We start from the raw sequence: 19813 nt of genomic DNA, 5'->3' as shown, positions 1-19813 counted from the left end.
TAACCTTGGTGAAGTAGTGACGAGGACTAGTCAAGACAGCCACTGGTCTAATAAACTGAACAAGCATAAGTATAAGGATGACAGATCATGACATCTATCTAAGGACCCTGCGATATGGCTAATGACATAGCAACTGCAATAAGGAAGGAAAAACAGGAAGTAACAGTGGAACACTAGAATAAGACACATAAGAATGAACGAAAACACAACCCAAATCCAGAAATCACAATACAGTAAAGGCAAGTAGTATCTCAGCAGTTGCAATAGTTTTCACATCAGGTCTCAGCCAACAACCCCAATAAATTAGTCAAATCCTTCAAGTGTAAACTTTTACCCGTAAGTTTTTAAATTGAGGTCTTTAGAATATAATCCTTTCCAATAAGAAATTATTTTTGAAATATACTTCCTTCAAATAAATATCTTTCAAACATAGTTCTTTCAAGATAAAACCTTTCAAATATAAACTTTTCAAATAATTAACCTTCAAACATAGTTCTTTCAAGATAAATACTTTTCAAGTATAACCCTTTCAAATAAATATCTTCAAACATAGTTCCTTCAAGATAAATACTTTTCAAATATAAACTCTTCAAGTAATATCCTTCGAGTATAAGTCACCCTGTGACACCTAAGTATGGAAGATTAGCAGCTCCGAATACAGATATAACCACAGGGGAAATCTACCGGGATACCGTCCCGTAGTCCCGAATTAATTATGCAAGTCAAGGGGATCTCCCGGAATACGTCTGTAGTCCCAATTTAAATATGCAGTGTTGGGGGATCTCCCGAAATACGTCCGTAGTCCCAATTTAAATATGCAGTGCTGGGAGATTTCCCGAAATACGTTCGTAGTCCCAAAATAAATATGCAGTGCTGGGGGATCTCCCGGAATACGCCCATAGTCCCAAAATAAATATGCAATGCTGGGGGATCTACCGGAATACTTCCGTAGTCCCAAAATAAATATGCAGTGCTGGGGGATCTCCCGGAATACGTCCGTAGTCCCAATTTAAATATGCAGGGCAAACAACAGAGATAACAACTATAACACAACAGAAATCTAGTACATCACCACAACGAGTACAAAAGCAACAATGACAGAAATGCAAGGTACGACGAGCAAATCAACTCAAGAATTTAAATCACAGGAACAGTAGAACTCATTCACAAGGAATAACCACAGTAAAGAATGCTAGGCACAAGGAGAACAACTTAACAGGGGAAAACAAAACAAAAATATAGCAACAATTCCACAATATTCAAGTCAACAATAAGAAGCCAACACGAGTCAAATAGTTTCAAATAATGGCAAGTCAACTAAGATATAGGTTATCTAAACTCCTTTTGAGGTTGAGCAATTACGAGAAAAATTCAACAATTCAAGTAAGGATAAGCAGCGGAAGATAATCATAACTCCAATTAAGACTAAACAATTATAGGATGAGAAAATAATGATTTCAATTAAAGATAAGCAGTTATGAAAAATATAGCACGACGATAGAAGAGGTAAAATCTTTGGTTAAGTCGAATAAGGGTCAAATAGACAGTAAGAGTGAATCCTAAAGCAATTATCTCTAATCAAAGCATGTAGAGGTGAAACTAGCAAATAGGAATTCAAACGTATCAAAAACAACATCATACACAGTGAATATAAGGACATAAGAACCCTAAAAGGCCAACTTTCCACAAATACGTCTGAGCACGCACTCGTCACCTCGCGTACACAGACTACAATTAACATAGATGACTCAAATCCTAAGGGGTAGTTCTCCCACACAAGGTTAGGCAAGATACTTACCTCGAGTCAAGCTCAATCAATCTGTAAGAATGCCCTTTCCACGAATATCCGGCTCTGAATGGCCCAAATCTAGCCAAAAGCAATTACATATCATATTTACAATCATAATAGACTCATCTAATTAATTAAATCAATACTTTAACAAAAATTCCAAAATTCGCCCTAAAAAGTCGACACGGGCCCACGTCTCGGAATCGGGTAAAAGTCATAAAATACAAAAACTCATTCACTCACGAGTCTAACCATATCGAATTTACTAAAATCTGACACCAAATTCTCGATCAAAACCCCAAAATTCGGCCTAAGAACTTTTCTCAAATTTTCACCCCAAATCCGAATTAAAACGATGAATTCTAGCATAGATTAGTGAAATATAACCATAAGGGAGTTAAGAATCATTACCCAAAAACTGCCTCCGAAAATCTTTTCAAATTCCGCCTTCTACCGAGCTCTCAATCAAATTTGTGAAGTGAACTTCAAACCCTCGAATCTGCTCCTTTTCTGCCCAGTTATTCCGCATCTGTGGAATTTCCTTCGCAGGTGCGGAAACGACTTAAGAGGGCTGGGTCCGATTCTGCGGAAAAAGGGTCACACCTACGAGTGCGCGCCTGCGGACTATTGTCCGCTTCTGCGATCTCCTTTGCGCCTGCGTGACCCTAACGCATCTGCGGACATCGCAGATGTGGAATTCACCTCGCACCTTCGACCCCTGGCACTCTTCCATTTTTCCTCTTCTGCGCTTGCCTCCCCGCATGTGCGATCACGCACCTGCGGTCTCTCCACCGTAGGTGCGAAAATGACAGATGCCTGAAGACTTCAGCAGCAACACAAATCCAACTTTTGATCCGTTAAGCACTCGAAACTCACCCAAGCCCCCCTCCCCCCCGGGACCTCAACCAAACATACCAACCAATCCTAAAATGCTATACGAACTTAGTCAAGCCCTCAAATCACATCAACTAATGCTAAAATCACGAATCACCTTCCTACAACTGATGCCGAAACCTATCAAACCACGTCTGAATGACCTCGATTTTGCACACAGGTCACAAATGATACTACGAACCCACAGCAACTTTCGGAAATCCATTCCGAGCTCGATATCAAAATTTCCACTATCGGCCGAAATCACCGAAAATCTATATTTCGCCAATTCAAGCCTAAATCTACTACAGACCTCCAAAACACATTCCGGACGCGCTCCTAAGCTCAAAATCAGTCAATGGAGCTAACAGAGTCGATAAAATTCCATTCCGGATCCGTCTTCACACAGTTCTGACTACGGTCCAAATTCTAAGACTTAAGCTCTCATTTAGGGACTAAGTGTCCCAAATCACTTTGAATCACCCGATAATTGAATTCAACCACGCACGCAAGTCAAGGCACATAATATGAAGATGCTTAGGGCCTTATGATGCCGGACGGGACTTAAATTCTCAAAACAACCGACCGGATCGTTACAGAAACCACCCCGAAACACACCCGAGCCCCTCGGGACCCCGTCCAATCATACCAACATGTCCCATAACACAACACGGATCTGATCGAAGTCTCAAATCACATTAAACAACATCGAAATCATGAATCGTACCCTAATTCAAACTTAATGAACTTTGAAACTTCAACTTCTACCATCAATGCCGAAACCTATCAAATCACGTCCGATTGACCTCAAATTTGGCACACAAGTCACATTCGACATTACGGACCTATTACAACTTACAGAATCGGATTTCGACCCCGATATCAAAAATTCAACCCCCCGGTCAAACTTTTCAAAATTTTGAGTTTCGCCATTTCAAGCTTAATTCCAATACGGACCACTAAATAATTTTCCGGACACGCTCCTAAGTCCAAAATCATCATACAGAGCTAACGGAACCGACAGAACTCCATTCCGGAGTCATCTTCACACAGTTCCGACTAAGTTCAAAATCCTAAGACTTAAGCTTCCTTTTTAGGGACCAAGTGTCCCAAATTACTCTGAATCATCCGGTAACTGAATTCAACCACGCTCGCAAGTCAATACGCGTAATACAAAGCTTCTCCGGGTCATATACTGCCAAACAGGACTTAAATTCTTGAAACAAAAAGTCGGGTCGCTACATTCTCCACCTCTTAAACAAACGTTCGTCCTCGAACGTGCTAAGAATCTTTATGAGGACTTTAAATTACTGAGTATATTCTTGCACACATACTTGTGGGTGATTCTACATTCCCGCAATTTAACACGGGTTCGACAACATCATCTCAATTGAGATTATTTCTGTTCTTCATTCTTATAAGCTTTAGAGCAAAATCCCTAACCCTCCAATAATTTCTAAAATGCCTGATTTTTACTTCGACGCACGGTATTAGTCTCAACTGGCTATAGCAACTCATGCCTATGCACACATCAACTATCTTGATAGTGTTGAAGTACTTCAAAAAATTTCTGGGGTGTTTCATTCTCCCCCGCTTAGGATCATTCGCCCTCAAACACATAACATAACTTATCTCTTCCTTTGCAAATCTCAATCCTCCAAATTTTACGAACTCCCAAATTTTTTTCAGAAATTTCGGCAGAGTATCCCCTGTAATTGGGCCTATCCACCTGTCAGAGTAACACCAAAACAACTCCTAACAACACATCCACAACCCAACACAATACCACAAGGTATATATCAATGACACCAATCTCAGCATTACAAACATTGTATTATCATAATGATATCAGGACATGAAGCACATCATATGTATGCTCATCACCACATCTCTGGTCTTAAAGGTTGTTCATAATTAATTCCAGCATCATCAATTAATCTCATATTAACCACCACCTCATTTCGAATTTTCACAACACTTACAACAGAATGTGAGGCATGAAAACCTCATGATTGCTTACTCGGATTAATGAGTCACATTTAACGCCACTTGGGCACTCATCTCATAGGTTAAAACTCAATGTTTATAGCACAAAAATAGCTGAATATGAGCAAAAAATATATAAAAATTATCAAAATAAGCCTAACAGGCATGACTCCCTATTAATATTATTGTACAAATTAAATTTCACAAAGGGAGAATTTTCAACTCATAAATATTTCACCACAAGGACCTCGTCCTTATATAACTTCCATCGCGGCTTGCAGTCCGGTTTAAATATTTCACATCATATAAAAAAAATGCGAGGATCTCCAGCATGTTAGACTGAAGTTTCGGAAAAACTCATGACAAAACTGTAGACTGCAGGATAAAACTTTAGCATGTTTTGGTATGAAATTTTAGCAAATGAACTAAATAACCTCAGCATGCATTAGCAAAAACTCATTAAAAATTACATACCGCAGGACAAAAACTTAAGCATATTTAGTCTGAAGTTTTAGCAAATGAACTAAAAATCTTCAGCATGTTTAGACTAAAATTTTGGATAAAACTCATGACAAAACTATAGACTGCAGGACAAAACTTCAGCATGTTTTGGTATGAAATTTTAGCAAATGAACTAAATAATTTCAACATGCATTAGCAAAAACTCATTAAAAAATTACATACTGCAAGACAAAAACTTAAGCATATTTAGTCTGAAGTTTTAGCAAATGAACTAAAAAACTTTAGCTTGTTTAGATTGAAATTTCGGATAAAACTCATGACAAAACTGTAGACTACAGGACAAAATTTCAGCATGTTTTGGTATGAAATTTTAGCAAGTGAACTAAATAACTTCAGCATGCATTAGCAAAAACTCATTAGAAAATTACATACTGCAGGACAAAAACTTAAGCATGTTTAGTCTGAAGTTTTAGCAAATGAACTAAAAAACTTCAGTATGTTTAGACTGAAGTTTCGGATAAAACTCATAACAAAACTGTAGACTGCAGGACAAAACTTTAGCATGTTTTGGTATGAAATTTTAGCAAATGAACTAAATAACTTTAGCATGCATTAGCATGAAGTTTTAGCTTCAATGTGAAACAACTTCATGCTATATTAGCATGAAGTTTTAGCTTCAACATGAAACAACTTCATGCTATATTAGTATGAAGTTTTAGCTTCAACATGAAAAACTTCATGCTACATTAGCATGAAGTTTTAGCTTTAACGTGAAATAATTTCATGCTACATTAGCATGAAGTTTTAGCTTTAACGTGAAATAATTTCATGCTAAATTAGCATGAAGTTTTTGCTTGTATTTGATTAAAACTTCAGACTTCAACGTGAAACAACTTTATTCTATATCCTTCACGCATTAAATTTGAAGTTTTGAATTTTTTTTGAAGATCTATAAGTGAAAACTTCATGCTATATCCGTCAAACAACTTCATGCAAGTGTGATTTGTAAATAAGCATAAGTGAAAATAACTATAGGCGCTATTGAATTCAGATTTTGTTTTTTAAGCTCAAAACTTAAAAAATATGACAAATTACCAAAATAATTGCAGAAATATATATGATGAAGTTCAATCAGTTTGACAAACTAATGCGAATTGTGAAGATGAATTGTAATACTTACAATATATTTTGTAATTTTGAATTCTGAAGATGAATTTGGTTCAAGTTTCTGGTTTTTTAATAAAGCTGCTGAGAGGAGAGGAGATCTTCGACCAGGGTTGAAAGAGATCTTTTGAGGGGGGGACGGAGTGATGGAGGAGATCTTTTTTCACGAATGAGGTTGCAGATCACACGATTAATGCGTGATGCGGGTTTTATATCTTTTGTCGGGGTATAATTGTCATATTATTACGGATTTTTTATCAGTTGGCTACCAAATCAATAATTTTTAAAAATAGGGTACATATTAAAAGGTGACACAAATATAGAGTACGACTATAAATCCCTCAAAAAAGGTTGCAATGTAAGTTAGCGATAAAAAATAAGTACTCAAACTTGAACTCCCTCCGTCTCAAATTATTTGTCTTCTTTTACATGCTCCTTAAAAAAATATTTAATAGGAAAAGTTTTTGACTATTTTACCCTAATTTATGTCTTAAGATATAATCTTTCTTCATTTAATACTTACTCATAATTAAGGTATTTGCAGTCTTCAAGAACAATTAATATTAAGGGTAAAGTAGAAAAAAAATAATTAATTTACTTATGAACTTCTAAAATAACAAATAATTTGAGATAACTATTTTTAGAAACTGTGTTAACGGACTGACATTCGAGTAAATATATAATCAATTACAATAAGTCCCTGTAAGATCAGTGAGCAGGTGTCGTGGTGTAGTTGGTTATCACGTCAGTCAAACACAGTGAAGGTCTCCGGTTCGAGTCCGGGCGACTCCATTTTTATCTTTTTGCTGATCCATAACTTTTTCTTTTTTCTCCATCAATTTCCTTATGAATTCCTACTGTCAGTTTCCAATTTAACCAACTGATTTTTCACTCAGTCAACTGATGTTTTATTCTAATTTTGGCGGCACAAACCAGTATTCACTAAGGCTGTCGGTGGCGATTGTGTTACTGATCTGCCTTTTTCTCCGGCAGCAGCAGCTGCAATTAGTATAGAAATGGAAAGGAGGTACAATCAAAGAAGCCGAGTCAAAGCAGACTTGGCTGCTACATTACGGAAATCGTGGTATCATTTAAGGTTATCGGTACGACATCCGGCTAGGGTTCCGACGTGGGATGCAATCGTGCTCACGGCGGCGAGCCCTGAACAAGCTCAGCTCTATGAATGGCAGCTCAAGCGAGCCAAACGCATGGGTCGCATCGCTGATTCCACAATTACCCTCGCTGTTCCCGATCCACATGGCCAGCGAATCGGTTCTGGTGCTGCCACTCTTCATGCTATTTTACGACTTGCCGAATATTACCAACAGCTTGCTCTCAATTCTCAGGTTTCTCTTTTACCAAATTTTCTTATGTTCACATTTATAGTCTGAGTTTGAGATATTGAAATGCACGTGCATTTACTTTATGTATGAAATTTACTGTTTGTCTAGTTCAAACTGGTGAAATGACTTAAGTCTATTAATGTGAGATATATAGGGCCAAATCCCTCTATCTACATAGGACAACACTGAATTTAACAGCTAGTACTTCTTTATTATGACTGAATAACTTATCACTAATTCTCATAAGTTTGTCTGGTGCAGCATTCACTAATGACATTTGAATAAGAGAGATACTTAGTTATATATCAGTGATACCTCCAAATGCTTTAGTTATCATTGGGCATACTGCACCAGTTTTTGCTCACTTTGTCCATCTAATCTCCACGCAGAAGCTGTGTCTACTATGGGCTGAGAAAGCTTAGTTTGATATAAATCTTGATGCAAGTCATATGAGTCTATGCAAGATAAGCATGCATTTTAAGAACTGGGTGAAGTTTATTTTTCATTTGGGAGGATTTTCATGTATCTCCGTTAGACAAAAGAGAGATGAACTGTTCTTGATGTCATTCTTGAATTCCAAAACCAATTCTTTGTGTAAAAAGAATCATTAAACCAAGCTCTAATTTTTGACCAGTCGTGCAAGTGTTTTCTTGCTAGCTTTGATGACAACAACAACAACAACCTAGTGAGTTCCCATGAATGGGGTCTGGGGAGGGTAAGATAACGCAGCCTTACCCCTACTTTGGAAGGGCAGAGAGGCTGTTTCCGATAGACCCTTGGCTAAATCTTGCTATCTTTGATGGAATGTCATTAATCATCCCTCTGCAGGGAGTAGGTGTAACTTTGTTAGTAAATCATTTGTTTCTCTTTGATACAGTGCGGAAGTTCTGAGAGGAAAGAACCTTCTTCATCATTACTTGACTTGGTTGCCAAAAAACACATCTTATTGCTTCATGCTGGAGGTGATTCTAAAAGGGTACCATGGGCAAATCCTATGGGAAAAGTGTTTCTGCCACTTCCTTACTTGGCAGCTGATGACCAAGATGGGCCAGTTCCCCTGCTCTTTGATCACATCCTAGCAATTGCATCTTGTGCAAGACAAGCTTTTGAAAATGAAGGTTTTTAAAACCTATTTACTTATCAGCATGCATCATCAACATTTTTCAATTTTCTCCAAAAATTATTGATTAATTAGTTTGTATTGTTATATGATAACTTCTCGCCCAACATAGTGGGGTATACTCTCTACTTCTTCATGAAACACCATTTTGAGCAGAGTCAAAGAGTTTTTGCAGGTGGGCTACTTACAATGACTGGGGATGTTCTTCCTTGTTTTGATGCCTCAACTATGGTTCTGCCTAAGGATGCATCCTGCTTTGTGACTGTACCTATTACACTGGACATTGCTTCCAATCATGGTGTTATCGTGGCAGCAAAATCTGGGATTTCAAATGATACCTATTCTATCAACTTGGTGGAGAATCTGCTTCAAAAACCTAGCTTGGAGGAGCTTGTTAGGCACCAAGCTATTCTGGATGATGGTAGAACACTGCTTGATACTGGAATAATAGCAGTTAGAGGTCAGGCATGGCTAAATCTAGTAAAACTTGCCTGTTCGAGCCAATCAATGATCTCAGAACTTCTGGAAAGGAAAAAAGAGGCGAGTCATCATTCATAAGCTGCTTTACTCAACTCTTTTGGATGTCCATGTACCAGAATCTAATAGTAATTTGGAACTTTACTATTTTCTAAGAAGTATTATACACTTGTTCCAACTAGTTTATCGTACTAGATATTTGATAATTTCTTTGATGTGCAGTCGTCTTCCTTTTTAACCCTAAAGCACGCTTTTCTTACTTCTTCATATATCTTTTCCAGTTTAAGGCCAAAAGATGACATTGAAATTTTCATTCATCTCTCGGTTAAATGTTTTGTAGTTTTTGAAAAAGCACTTCAAGTAACTGAGTCCAGAGGCATTTGAGTCTTTTAACAGTATCTTGTCCTAGGATTATTTCCATATATAGGTGGAAGTGCACTTGATAGGTAGTGTTGGAAGATGCAATAACAGAGGTTCCAATGTAGCATGAACATTTGTCCTCCCTCTAGCGTGGTTTTTATTTCAGCCGGTAACCTGACAAAGGTTTAATGTAGCATGAAATTTGCTCTCCCTATAACTTGCTTTTCTTTTCCTCCATCTCTGATATTACTCTTAGCTCGCTATGACTTTTGCGATTTCATCCTGTATATTGAGCCTGAGAGTGCTCATCACTCCAAGCTGTGACTTTTCTTTTCGTTTTTCATTTCTTTTCAGTTCTCTATTTTGACTTTTGTCATATTGCTTAATATATAAGCTGCTTCCCTAATCCATATGCTAATAGATATAACCATTTTAGCAATTTCAGCAATCTATTGGGGTAGGTTTAGTTACTTCTCATTTAATCATAAGTTTAACATACCTTAGTTCCATATGTTGCAGAAATTTCTCTTCTTTCTTTCAATAGTGGTTATACTTCTACTTTGTTTTGGTGGAGTGAAAAGAAACTGTTACTTCCAGTTATTGGAAGTCAACATTTGGTTTTGTTATTTACATTCAAATGGTCCTTGATCTATGTCATTGAATTACTTTTTTTACTTCTGTAAATTGAGCAGATGAGTTTGTATGAAGACCTTGTAGCCGCTTGGGTACCAGCAAAGCACGAATGGTTGCGATCCCGCCCTTTGGGTGATGAACTTGTCAACAGATTGGGAGAAGAAAAGATGTTCAGCTATTGTGCTTGTAGGTTGAATGTTGTTACCTGTGTGATGATGTTAGTAATATCCTAAGTCATCGCAAATTTCCAAGTCTGCTTCTTCGTTTTTTTAATAATTTTTCAATTCAGTCTTAAAAATATTATTTAGATTATTTACTTAAATAGAAATACTGGGTATGTTGTTGTTGTTGTATTTACTTATATAGAAAAGTTCTAACTATAAAATTTGAATCTATTGAAATATTCCGAAAATACAAGTTGTCGGTTGATTAAGAGACCGTCTTAATGAAATCCCTTAATCATGTAGTGACTTTAGTTGAATGGGAATATCCAAGTCTTAAAATTCTGACATGTATGGGACTGCTTATGCAGCTTATCCAGGTCCAGCTTAAAACTGATTCATAAGTAACTGTTAAGTGGACCTACAATACTATAGATTTTAGGATTATGATTTAGATATTCTCTAGAGGATTTTCATTGAACTAAACTTGCTTAAAGAATTATGGATCAAAACATTATTGCTCGAATAAAAGATCTATTATTGCAGTATATGGAAACCTTAAGTGCAGTTACAATGCTTGTGGTACATGCAATGATTTCTAGAACTAAATAAGTCTTCCTTTCTTGGGTTTGATGCAGGTGATCTGTTATTCTTACATTTTGGAACATCTAGCGAAGTTCTGGATCACATGAGTGAAGCTGGTGCTGGACTTGTTGGTCGAAGGCACCTGTGTTCTATTCCAGCAACCAATGTCTCTGATATTGCTGCCTCAGCTATTATCCTTTCCAGTAAAATCGAGCCTGGAGTTTCTATTGGAGAAGACTCTCTCATTTATGATTCCTCCATTTCAGCCAGTATACAGATTGGTTCCCAGTCTATTGTTGTTGGTGTTAATGTGCCAGCTGACTTTGAAATGACAGCAAAGGTTTCATTTAGATTTATGCTTCCAGATCGTCACTGCTTTTGGGAGGTTCCTTTAGTGGGACGCACTGAGAGAGTTATGGTGTACTGTGGTCTCCATGATAACCCAAAGATTCCACTCTCAAATGGGACCTTTTGTGGGAAACCCTGGAGGAAGGTCTTAGATGATCTAGGCATTCAAGATAATGATCTATGGACTGCAGAAAAAACTCAGGAAAAGTGCTTGTGGAATGCCAAAATATTCCCTATTCTTCCGTACTTTGAAATGCTCACGTTGGCGTCATGGTTAATGGGCTTGGACAACCAAAGAAATGAAACCCAGCTTTCCTCATGGAAACAGTCCCATCGGATCAGTTTGGAGGAGTTGCATAAATCAATTGACTTTCCACACCTGTGTTCAGGTTCCAGTAATCATCAGGCAGATTTAGCTTCTGGGATTGTCAATGCTTGTCTTAACTTTGGCTCACTTGGCCGCAACATAAGTCAGTTGTGCGAAGAAATTCTTCAAAAGGAATCAACCGGAGTTGAAGTCTGCAAAGGATTTCTATCCCACTGCCCTAACCTTCAAGCTCAAAATTCGGCAATTCTTCCTAAGAGCAGGGCCTTACAAGTTCATGTTGATCTTCTACGAGCATGTGGCAATAAAGAGATGGCACTTGAAACTCAGCGAAAAGTCTGGGCTGCTGTTGCTGATGAAACTGCTTCTGCTGTGAGATATGGGTTCAAAGGTAAAAATGCCATGTCGGTATTCGTGAAGATTGACCAACTAAATCCAAGAATATATGTCTCATATGACCTGCTATTTATTTTTCTTGATCTACCTTACCATCTGGTGCTGTTTTGGTTTTGGCAGGATAGTCTCTGGTTCTCCTTTTTCTTTTCCTCTATTCTTTTCTTTGCTTTCTTTTATTTGCGATGCTTTACACATAAGTTGTAAATACAATTTCCTAATGATATGCCATTTCTTTATCAGAAAACCTATCAGGGTCTTCCAGCTGGTCCTCCATTGCCGCAAATCCTGATAATACTAATGGTTATTGCGGTGGATCTTCCCACCATAGGATGGTGAAGATTGAACTACCAGTTCGAGTGGATTTTGTTGGGGGTTGGAGTGATACACCCCCTTGGAGTCTAGAGCGTGCTGGTTGTGTTCTGAACATGGCAATAACATTGGAAGATTCTCTTCCTATTGGCACAATCATAGAGACAGAGAAAGGGACAGGGATATTTATTAGCGATGACATTGGAAACCAGTTAAGTATTGAAGATCTATCGTCCGTTGCACTTCCATTTGAAAGCAATGATCCATTTCGTCTAGTAAAATGTGCATTGCTTGTTACCAATGTTATCCATGAAAAGACCCTTCAATCAGCGGGTTTGCGAATCAGGACATGGGCCAATGTTCCTAGGGGTAGTGGCTTGGGAACTTCTAGCATCTTAGCAGCAGCCGTTGTTAAAGGGTTGCTGCATATTACTGATGGAGATGAAAGTAACGAAAATGTTACAAGACTTGTTTTAGTCCTAGAACAGCTCATGGGCACAGGAGGTGGTTGGCAGGATCAAATTGGAGGTTTATATGCTGGCATTAAATTTACTTCAAGTTTCCCGGGAATACCGCTGCGGCTTCAAGTCATTCCTCTCTTGGCTTCTCCTCAGTTAATAAAGGAGTTGCAGCAACGGCTTCTTGTAGTTTTCACTGGTCAAGTAAGTTGTGACTGTAACTAAATTCATTGGGCTTGTCTGCTATTGCTTTCTGTATCTTTTTCCTGGGGTGATTATTTTGATTCCTAATATTCTGATTGTGCCCACTGTGTTTTTTACATTTTCATACTGTTATGATTTTCCAAGTTTTAATTTTTTGGACCATTTCTTGCTTCGTACTTTTCATTGTTGCTCCATGTAAGCTAACCTCTTTAGGTTTTAGTTTGAGCAGTGTTTTGGATAGCGTGCGGCGACAAATAGCGACGAGGGCCCGCTTCACTGAGGCGAGAGGCGCGCAGCGAAGCGCTCGCCTTTTTGATGTGAAGCGACAATTTATACAAAAACATAAAATATTATATACATATAACTAAAAACTCAATAACAATAATATATTAATAAATATATCATTCAAAAATTAAAGACTCAATAGATAGTCATAGACTCATAGTAGATTCATAAACTAAAGTCTAATAGTCTAAAACAAGCAACATCTATTCTTCTTCAAGATTTTCAAATTCTAGAACTTCATGAATGTTAGCATTATATTGGCTATTATCTTCTTCATCCTCGGAGTCTTCATCAATTAGGGACCGGCTTGAACTTGCTACCCCTTTTCCCTTGTAATTTGAACTTGAAGAACTCCCTCTAAGACCATAGATATTCTCCTCAACTCCAGCCGCCATAGAAACAGTACCCCAATCAAGATCATCTCCTACATACACTTGTTCATCTTCATGATTTTGGAGGGCTCCAGTTAACCATTCATTTGCCTCGTCAATGTTATCCAACAAAATTGGATCAATGGTATCGCGAGTTTCATAACGTCGCCTCAATGTTCTATTGTATTTAATATACACTAGATCATTGAGACGCGATAGCTCAAGCCTATTCCTTTTCTTGGAGTGAATCTGCGAATAAATTATTTAGATTAATTAATAGATACTAATAATAATACAATATAAAATATATTAATATAATAAATCTGCTTCTTACATGCTCAAATACACTCCAATTTCTCTCGCATCCAGATGCACTACAAGTTAGGCTTAGTACTTTAATGGCAAACTTTTGCAAGTTTGGAGTTTGATGTCCAAATTGCATCCACCATTCAACTATAGAAAAATATTTTAAAAGTTAGTAAGTATAAATCAAATAAATTAAATTAAAGTTATAAGGATATCTATATTAAAGTTAGTTACCTGGCGACCTTATGTCTCTGGCTCTAATGGCCGCCTATAAACCAAATAGGCCCTCTGCTTGTGAGTACCTACCAAACTCCTCCCCTATTTGATCTACCGTCATTGAATTGGTGATCAACTTCTCAAGACACTCATGGTATCCAATCCACACCTCTGAATCCAAAGTTTCATCTCTAGTGTTCTTGTAAAATAATCCCGGGTTCAGAAGATGGCCTGCTGCATGCAAAGGACGATGGAGTTGATTCGACCACCTGCTATCAATAATCTCAAAAACTTTCTCATATTTCCTAACATCTCCCTCAAATGACGCTGCAATAGTCTCTTTGGTTCTATCCATAGCTTCATAAAGATAGCCCATTGGTGGTTTTCTCTCCCCATCCACCATACGAAGCACCCTAATCAAAGGACTACCAACTTTAAGAGCCCGAACGACGTCATTCAAGAATGATGGAGAAATAAGAACTTTGGCAGTTTCTTTCCCCGCAACTTCCTTTGCATATCTATTATCTTTCCATTCATTTGAAAGAACTAGCTTTCTCAAGTTTTTCTTTTGCAAGTAAAAACTATGCAAAGTTAAGAAAGCCGTTGCAAATCTAGTCTTGGCCGGTCTCACCAAATTTCTTTCATTTGTGAATTTCCTCATCAAATTCAACAACAACGACCTCTGACTGATGTAAGAATATACCTTGACGGCTTTAGTGAAAACTGTAAAAGTAAAAATAACAATTTTATAGTTAATACTTAATAATATGACATAATAAGTATAAATAAAGTTAAAGCTTTAAAGATAACTATATTAAAGTTACCTGAAGCATATGGGTTTTCCTTGAATATGTCACCAAACATTAAGTTGATATAATGGGCAACACATGGAGTCCAATAAATGTGTGGATACATAGCTTCCATCATCATACCCGTACTAACATTCTCACTAGCATTATCGGTAACAATTTGTACAACATTTTTCTTTCCAATTTTATCAATAGTCTTTCTAAACAAGCTGTACATTTTGCTTCCATCCGTAGAAGAGTTGCTAGCATCGTAAGATTCAAGAAAAACACTCCCTCTTGGAGAGTTCACCAACACATTTATGATCATTTTTCCATTCCGTGCTGTCCATTTATCCATCATAATGGAACATCCAAACTTGTTCCATTCCACTTTATGCTCCTCAATAATTTGGTCTATCTTCTTCACCTCTTTTTTAAGATGTGTTACTCTAACTTCATGATAGCTAGGAGGCTTCATTCCTGGGCCATATTGTCCTACGGCCTCAATGAATTTATCAAAAGTTTTGTAGTTAACACAGTTAAAAGGAAGCCCTGCATCATACATCCATGCTGCAAAGGCACTTACGGATCGATCCCTCAAAATCTTCTTGGCTTCTAAACCTGAACCAGAATCACCTTTTCCCTTTTCTTGTTGTTTTGTCGAGAAATAAAGATTGAGAGGACCTTTTGTCACCGTACGTGCCGTCGTGGATGACCCACTAGAACTATTTGAAGATATCTTATGAGTTTTGGGGGGTGGAGGTCCCATTTCACCATCTTCATCAATTAGATTCATCGATGCTTCATAATTCATTTGAGTTCTTGTCACATTTTTCTTATCAACAAATGCTTTTACTTCCTCCCTAACCTCGGGTGGACAAAGAGGACATTGTATTACATTTTTAAATTCACCTATCAAATGTTGCTTGTGTCGAGTTATTCCACCATGATATGTTTTTTCACAAAACACACATTTAATTGCAGATCTTGATGAGCCTTGTATAGCATAATTCCAAGCTATATCATTTCGTTTATTACTATCGAACGACGCCATTTCAATGTTGTTTTATAGAAAAAAAAATTATCAAGTCAATATGCAATTAATTCTACTCTATAAGACTATAAGTCAATAATTGAAAAAACAGGGTAAACAAAACAGAATGAGCTACTGCCTCTGCAGTCTGCTCTGCCTCTGCCTCTGTTATTTTTGCTCGAAACAGAGCCTCAGTTATTTTGCCAAAACAGAGCCAAAAACAATTAAGAGAAGAAGAAAGAGGAAGGGAAGAGCCTCTGTATTTTGCTCGAAAAATAGAGCACAAAAACAAACCTCTGTTTCTGTTCTTCTCGACAAAAAACAGAGGAAAAAAATAGAAAGAAGAAAGAAGAAGAAGAAAGAAAGGAAACTCAGAGAAGCATATCTGGTCTTTCAATGGCAGAAACTTGATGAAGAAGACGATGGCACTTGGCAGAAACCTCAAACTTTCAGATGAAGAAGACGATGGCACAGTAATTGCGAGCCCTAATCGCGAGTTCGCGACCTTTTTTCAGATGAAGCTCTGTTGTTTTGTTCGAAGTTGAAGAAGCTCTGTTGTCAAGACTCAAGCCCTAATCGCGACCCTTTTGTTAAAGTCTTTGCCCATTTTTATTTTTTTTAAAAAATAAGCGACGCTACAGTCGCATCTCGCGACATTGTCGCCTCTCGCTACACAAGCAGAGGCGAGCGCTATTTTGAAACGCAACGCAACAGAGGGAAAGTGGCGACACTGCCTCGCCTCACGCTATTAGCGCTGAGGCGAGCGCTATTTATAACACTGCCTGAAGGGACCTCAGATTTTGTTAAATCTTCCAGTGCTCGTGTGATTTCTCTTGAGCTTGGTTCATTTATAGTTTGAGTATAACAAAATACTTAGATCCTTCTTATTCTCTCCCTCTCTCCCTTTGTGTCTCTCCCTCTCTCCCTTTGTGCTTTGGTGGGGGGCCTTCAAGCCACTATTGCTTTCCTTTATTCTGAGTGCCTACTGCTCTCCTTCTCCTTGGAACGAATGTTTGAGGAAAAACTATGAACTGCATGAGATATTGATTATAAGATCTTAACTCTTAAGTAATTAGGTATAGGTTACTGTTAATTTTCTTTTGAAATTTGTTTCTACATTTGTTGGCTTGTTACTGGTGCAGTCCAGTAGTCTAGGAGGTTTTAGTTTCAGCGACTACATTTCTAATTGTGCTCTTCGAAGGGTAGTCTTGAGATGCTCTTCCTTGGTAGAGAGAGACTGGTGGTTAGTTCATGTCCAAGTTTACACTAACTGCAAACCAACTTTGTTCAAGTATTTGTCAATTTCAGCTGTTGACAATGTATATGCAGGTCCGACTTGCACACCAAGTGCTGCATAAGGTGGTTACTCGTTATCTTCGACGAGACAATTTGCTCGTATCGAGCATCAAGCGCCTTACTGAACTTGCAAAGCTTGCAAGAGAAGCTTTAATGAATTGCGACATTGATGCCCTTGGAGACGTAATGTTGGAGGCATGGAGATTGCATCAGGAGCTGGATCCTTTCTGCAGCAATGAGTTTGTTGATAAGCTTTTCGCATTTTCTGATCGCTATTGCTGTGGTTACAAGCTTGTAGGTGCAGGTGGTGGGGGTTTCGCCTTGCTATTGGGAAAAAGTGCTGAGTCAGCTGAGGAACTGAGACTTTCACTCGCGAATAGTTCTGATTTTGACGTGAAAGTCTATGGTTGGAAAATCTTCTTGGAGAACTAGCTGAAGTTATTCCATCAAACAATTACTAATACAATACTCATTCTTTGACACTATTCTTATCTGTATATTTGAGGATGTATACACGTATCCTTTTCTTTCAACATACCAGTCTCTATGGGTAGAATTTACAGAGAAAGATCCAAATATGAGAGTTAATAGTCAGTATGTCTGCCCATGTACTGTGTAACTTTCTGACAGTATATTTCTAGATTTCATAAATTTACAAGGTCTACCGTCTTTCAATCAGGTATTATAGTTTACCCAGGCTCAGACATTGTGTTTGATTTATCTTAGAAAATAAAAACTGGATTTTTCTTGGGATGAAATTCTTTAATGTAATGACATAAAATACATTTCTAGTTCTAATTAACGAACTCAAAAGAGTGAAGTAAGAATAAGGAATCAACTAATATGGTTGACCTGCAATGCAAGTAATGGGATTTCATTTTTGTTTGGTGGAGTAATGGTCTGTATCATCGATAATTAACTTGTTTGGTGCTTTCCCCAAAAAGTAAGGCAGTCATTTAGTTTTCTTTGTCTACTATATAATCTTAGATATTATTCTTGGCGTGTCTAAGGGGCAAAGAATTACATTTGCTCCGGTGTTTGGTTACAAACTATTAAAGGTCTTTCCCTAAGAATATGATACTCCTCTTTGCATTTATAGAAATTTCACTTGGAAACTTTTGACAATTATAGGCCTATTTAGTCCAAATTTAAAAGTAAAAAGAATCCTGTAGCCTTTACATTGACCATACATCCAGTTTATCCATGTACACAATCTAAGAAGATGGCACAACGATATTGGTCAGTATCAAATGGGTTTTCAATAATCAGGACTCTCTCTTCCTTTAAATATGTCGAATGGAGAGGAGTGGTGATTTTTATGGATGAGTAAATAGGATTTAAGAAAATATTCCATAATCACATGGAAGTTATCTTGAATATAAATGTTAAATGAAAAAGTAAAATCATAGATTCATAATCTATGGGGAAAAAATACGTGTAACCGGTGTATACATCATGTCTAAATTACCTCTAATCATCAATATTGAACATTATTACAAAAAAGACTTAACTTTTTTAGGCTGTGATTTAACATCTATTTTCTGAGTTATGATTTAACTTTATTTTTAACATTTTCTTTACTTGATCACGGATTTTTCATATAAAATTTAAAGTATTTTCTTTTAATATTCAAAGTGATAAAAGGTTTTACAAAAGACACCTGGAGCATGTTTGGATAGGCTTGTTCTAAGTGACTTTTAAGCCAAAAGTCATAAGTTAGGAATTCTAGCTTTTGGCTTATTTTTGTCATTTTAACTTAAAAACAAATGATTAAAAGCATTTTTTAATTTTATCCAAACACTACAAAATGACTTAAAAGTTATTTTGGCTTAAAAGCACTTAAAATAAGCCAATCAAAACGGGCACCTAATTTGGTAAGGTACTGATTACTGATAAGGATTTCCTCTCTGTTATCTCTGCCCTGCCCCTTCAGAGTTTGGAGCCAAAATGTGGTTCTTTTGGACTTAAAGAACCAAAATATGTGGGGAAAAAACTTGGGAACCATAATATATATAGCGCGGTATTTCACCGCGCTATACCTTAACGACATGTTTGTCTGTTAAGGTATAGCGCGGTGAAATACCACGCTATATTTGAACTTTGGGCCCACTAATAATTCTTCTGGTATTAACTGACACGCCAATAATTCAACAGGGTATAACGCGGTGAAATACCGCACCACTGCCAATCTTCTGAACTTAATTGGCAGACCAATAATTCAACTGGGTATAGCGCGCATATTTAAGGCGCTATACGTCAAATTTTTCCTTATTTAAAGAGTTTCAAAAGGATTTTGTAAAAATCCATTCAGAATCCTTCAAGTCTTCCGAAATATTTGTTCGTTAAGTTATTTTGCATTTTGTCATAATGTCTGAAGAGCGAAGAATTAGGGTTTCATTATATTAGGGGTGAGGTTGTGGTGGAGAATAACTCAGTACACTATAGTTGTTCTCCACATTGTCATGTTAAGTTTCCACTTACAATGGAGTACGATACATTGGTATCGTTGTTATGTAAAAAAATGA

At 37.3% G+C, this 19813-nt stretch overlaps 1 protein-coding gene across 1 annotated transcript; it reads left to right on the top strand.

Annotated features, from left to right (window-relative positions):
- The first annotated feature begins 6984 nt into the window (after window positions 1–6984).
- On the top strand, window positions 6985–17965 carry LOC107766622 (bifunctional fucokinase/GDP-fucose pyrophosphorylase). The gene is made up of 7 exons (XM_075238395.1): window positions 6985–7620; window positions 8495–8735; window positions 8913–9277; window positions 10267–10393; window positions 11007–12017; window positions 12263–12993; window positions 17322–17965. Exons 1-7 carry the CDS (start codon window positions 7291–7293, stop codon window positions 17718–17720), a joined length of 3204 nt encoding a protein of 1067 aa, XP_075094496.1. The 5' UTR covers window positions 6985–7290; the 3' UTR covers window positions 17721–17965.
- The last annotated feature ends 1848 nt before the right edge of the window (window positions 17966–19813 follow it).

This window comes from Nicotiana tabacum, chromosome 19, assembly GCF_000715075.1.
Source record: "Nicotiana tabacum cultivar K326 chromosome 19, ASM71507v2, whole genome shotgun sequence".
Taxonomy (NCBI): Eukaryota; Viridiplantae; Streptophyta; class Magnoliopsida; order Solanales; family Solanaceae; genus Nicotiana; species Nicotiana tabacum.
The sequence above is the reverse complement of the archived record's forward strand: the minus strand, read 5'-3'. Positions and strand labels throughout refer to the sequence as shown.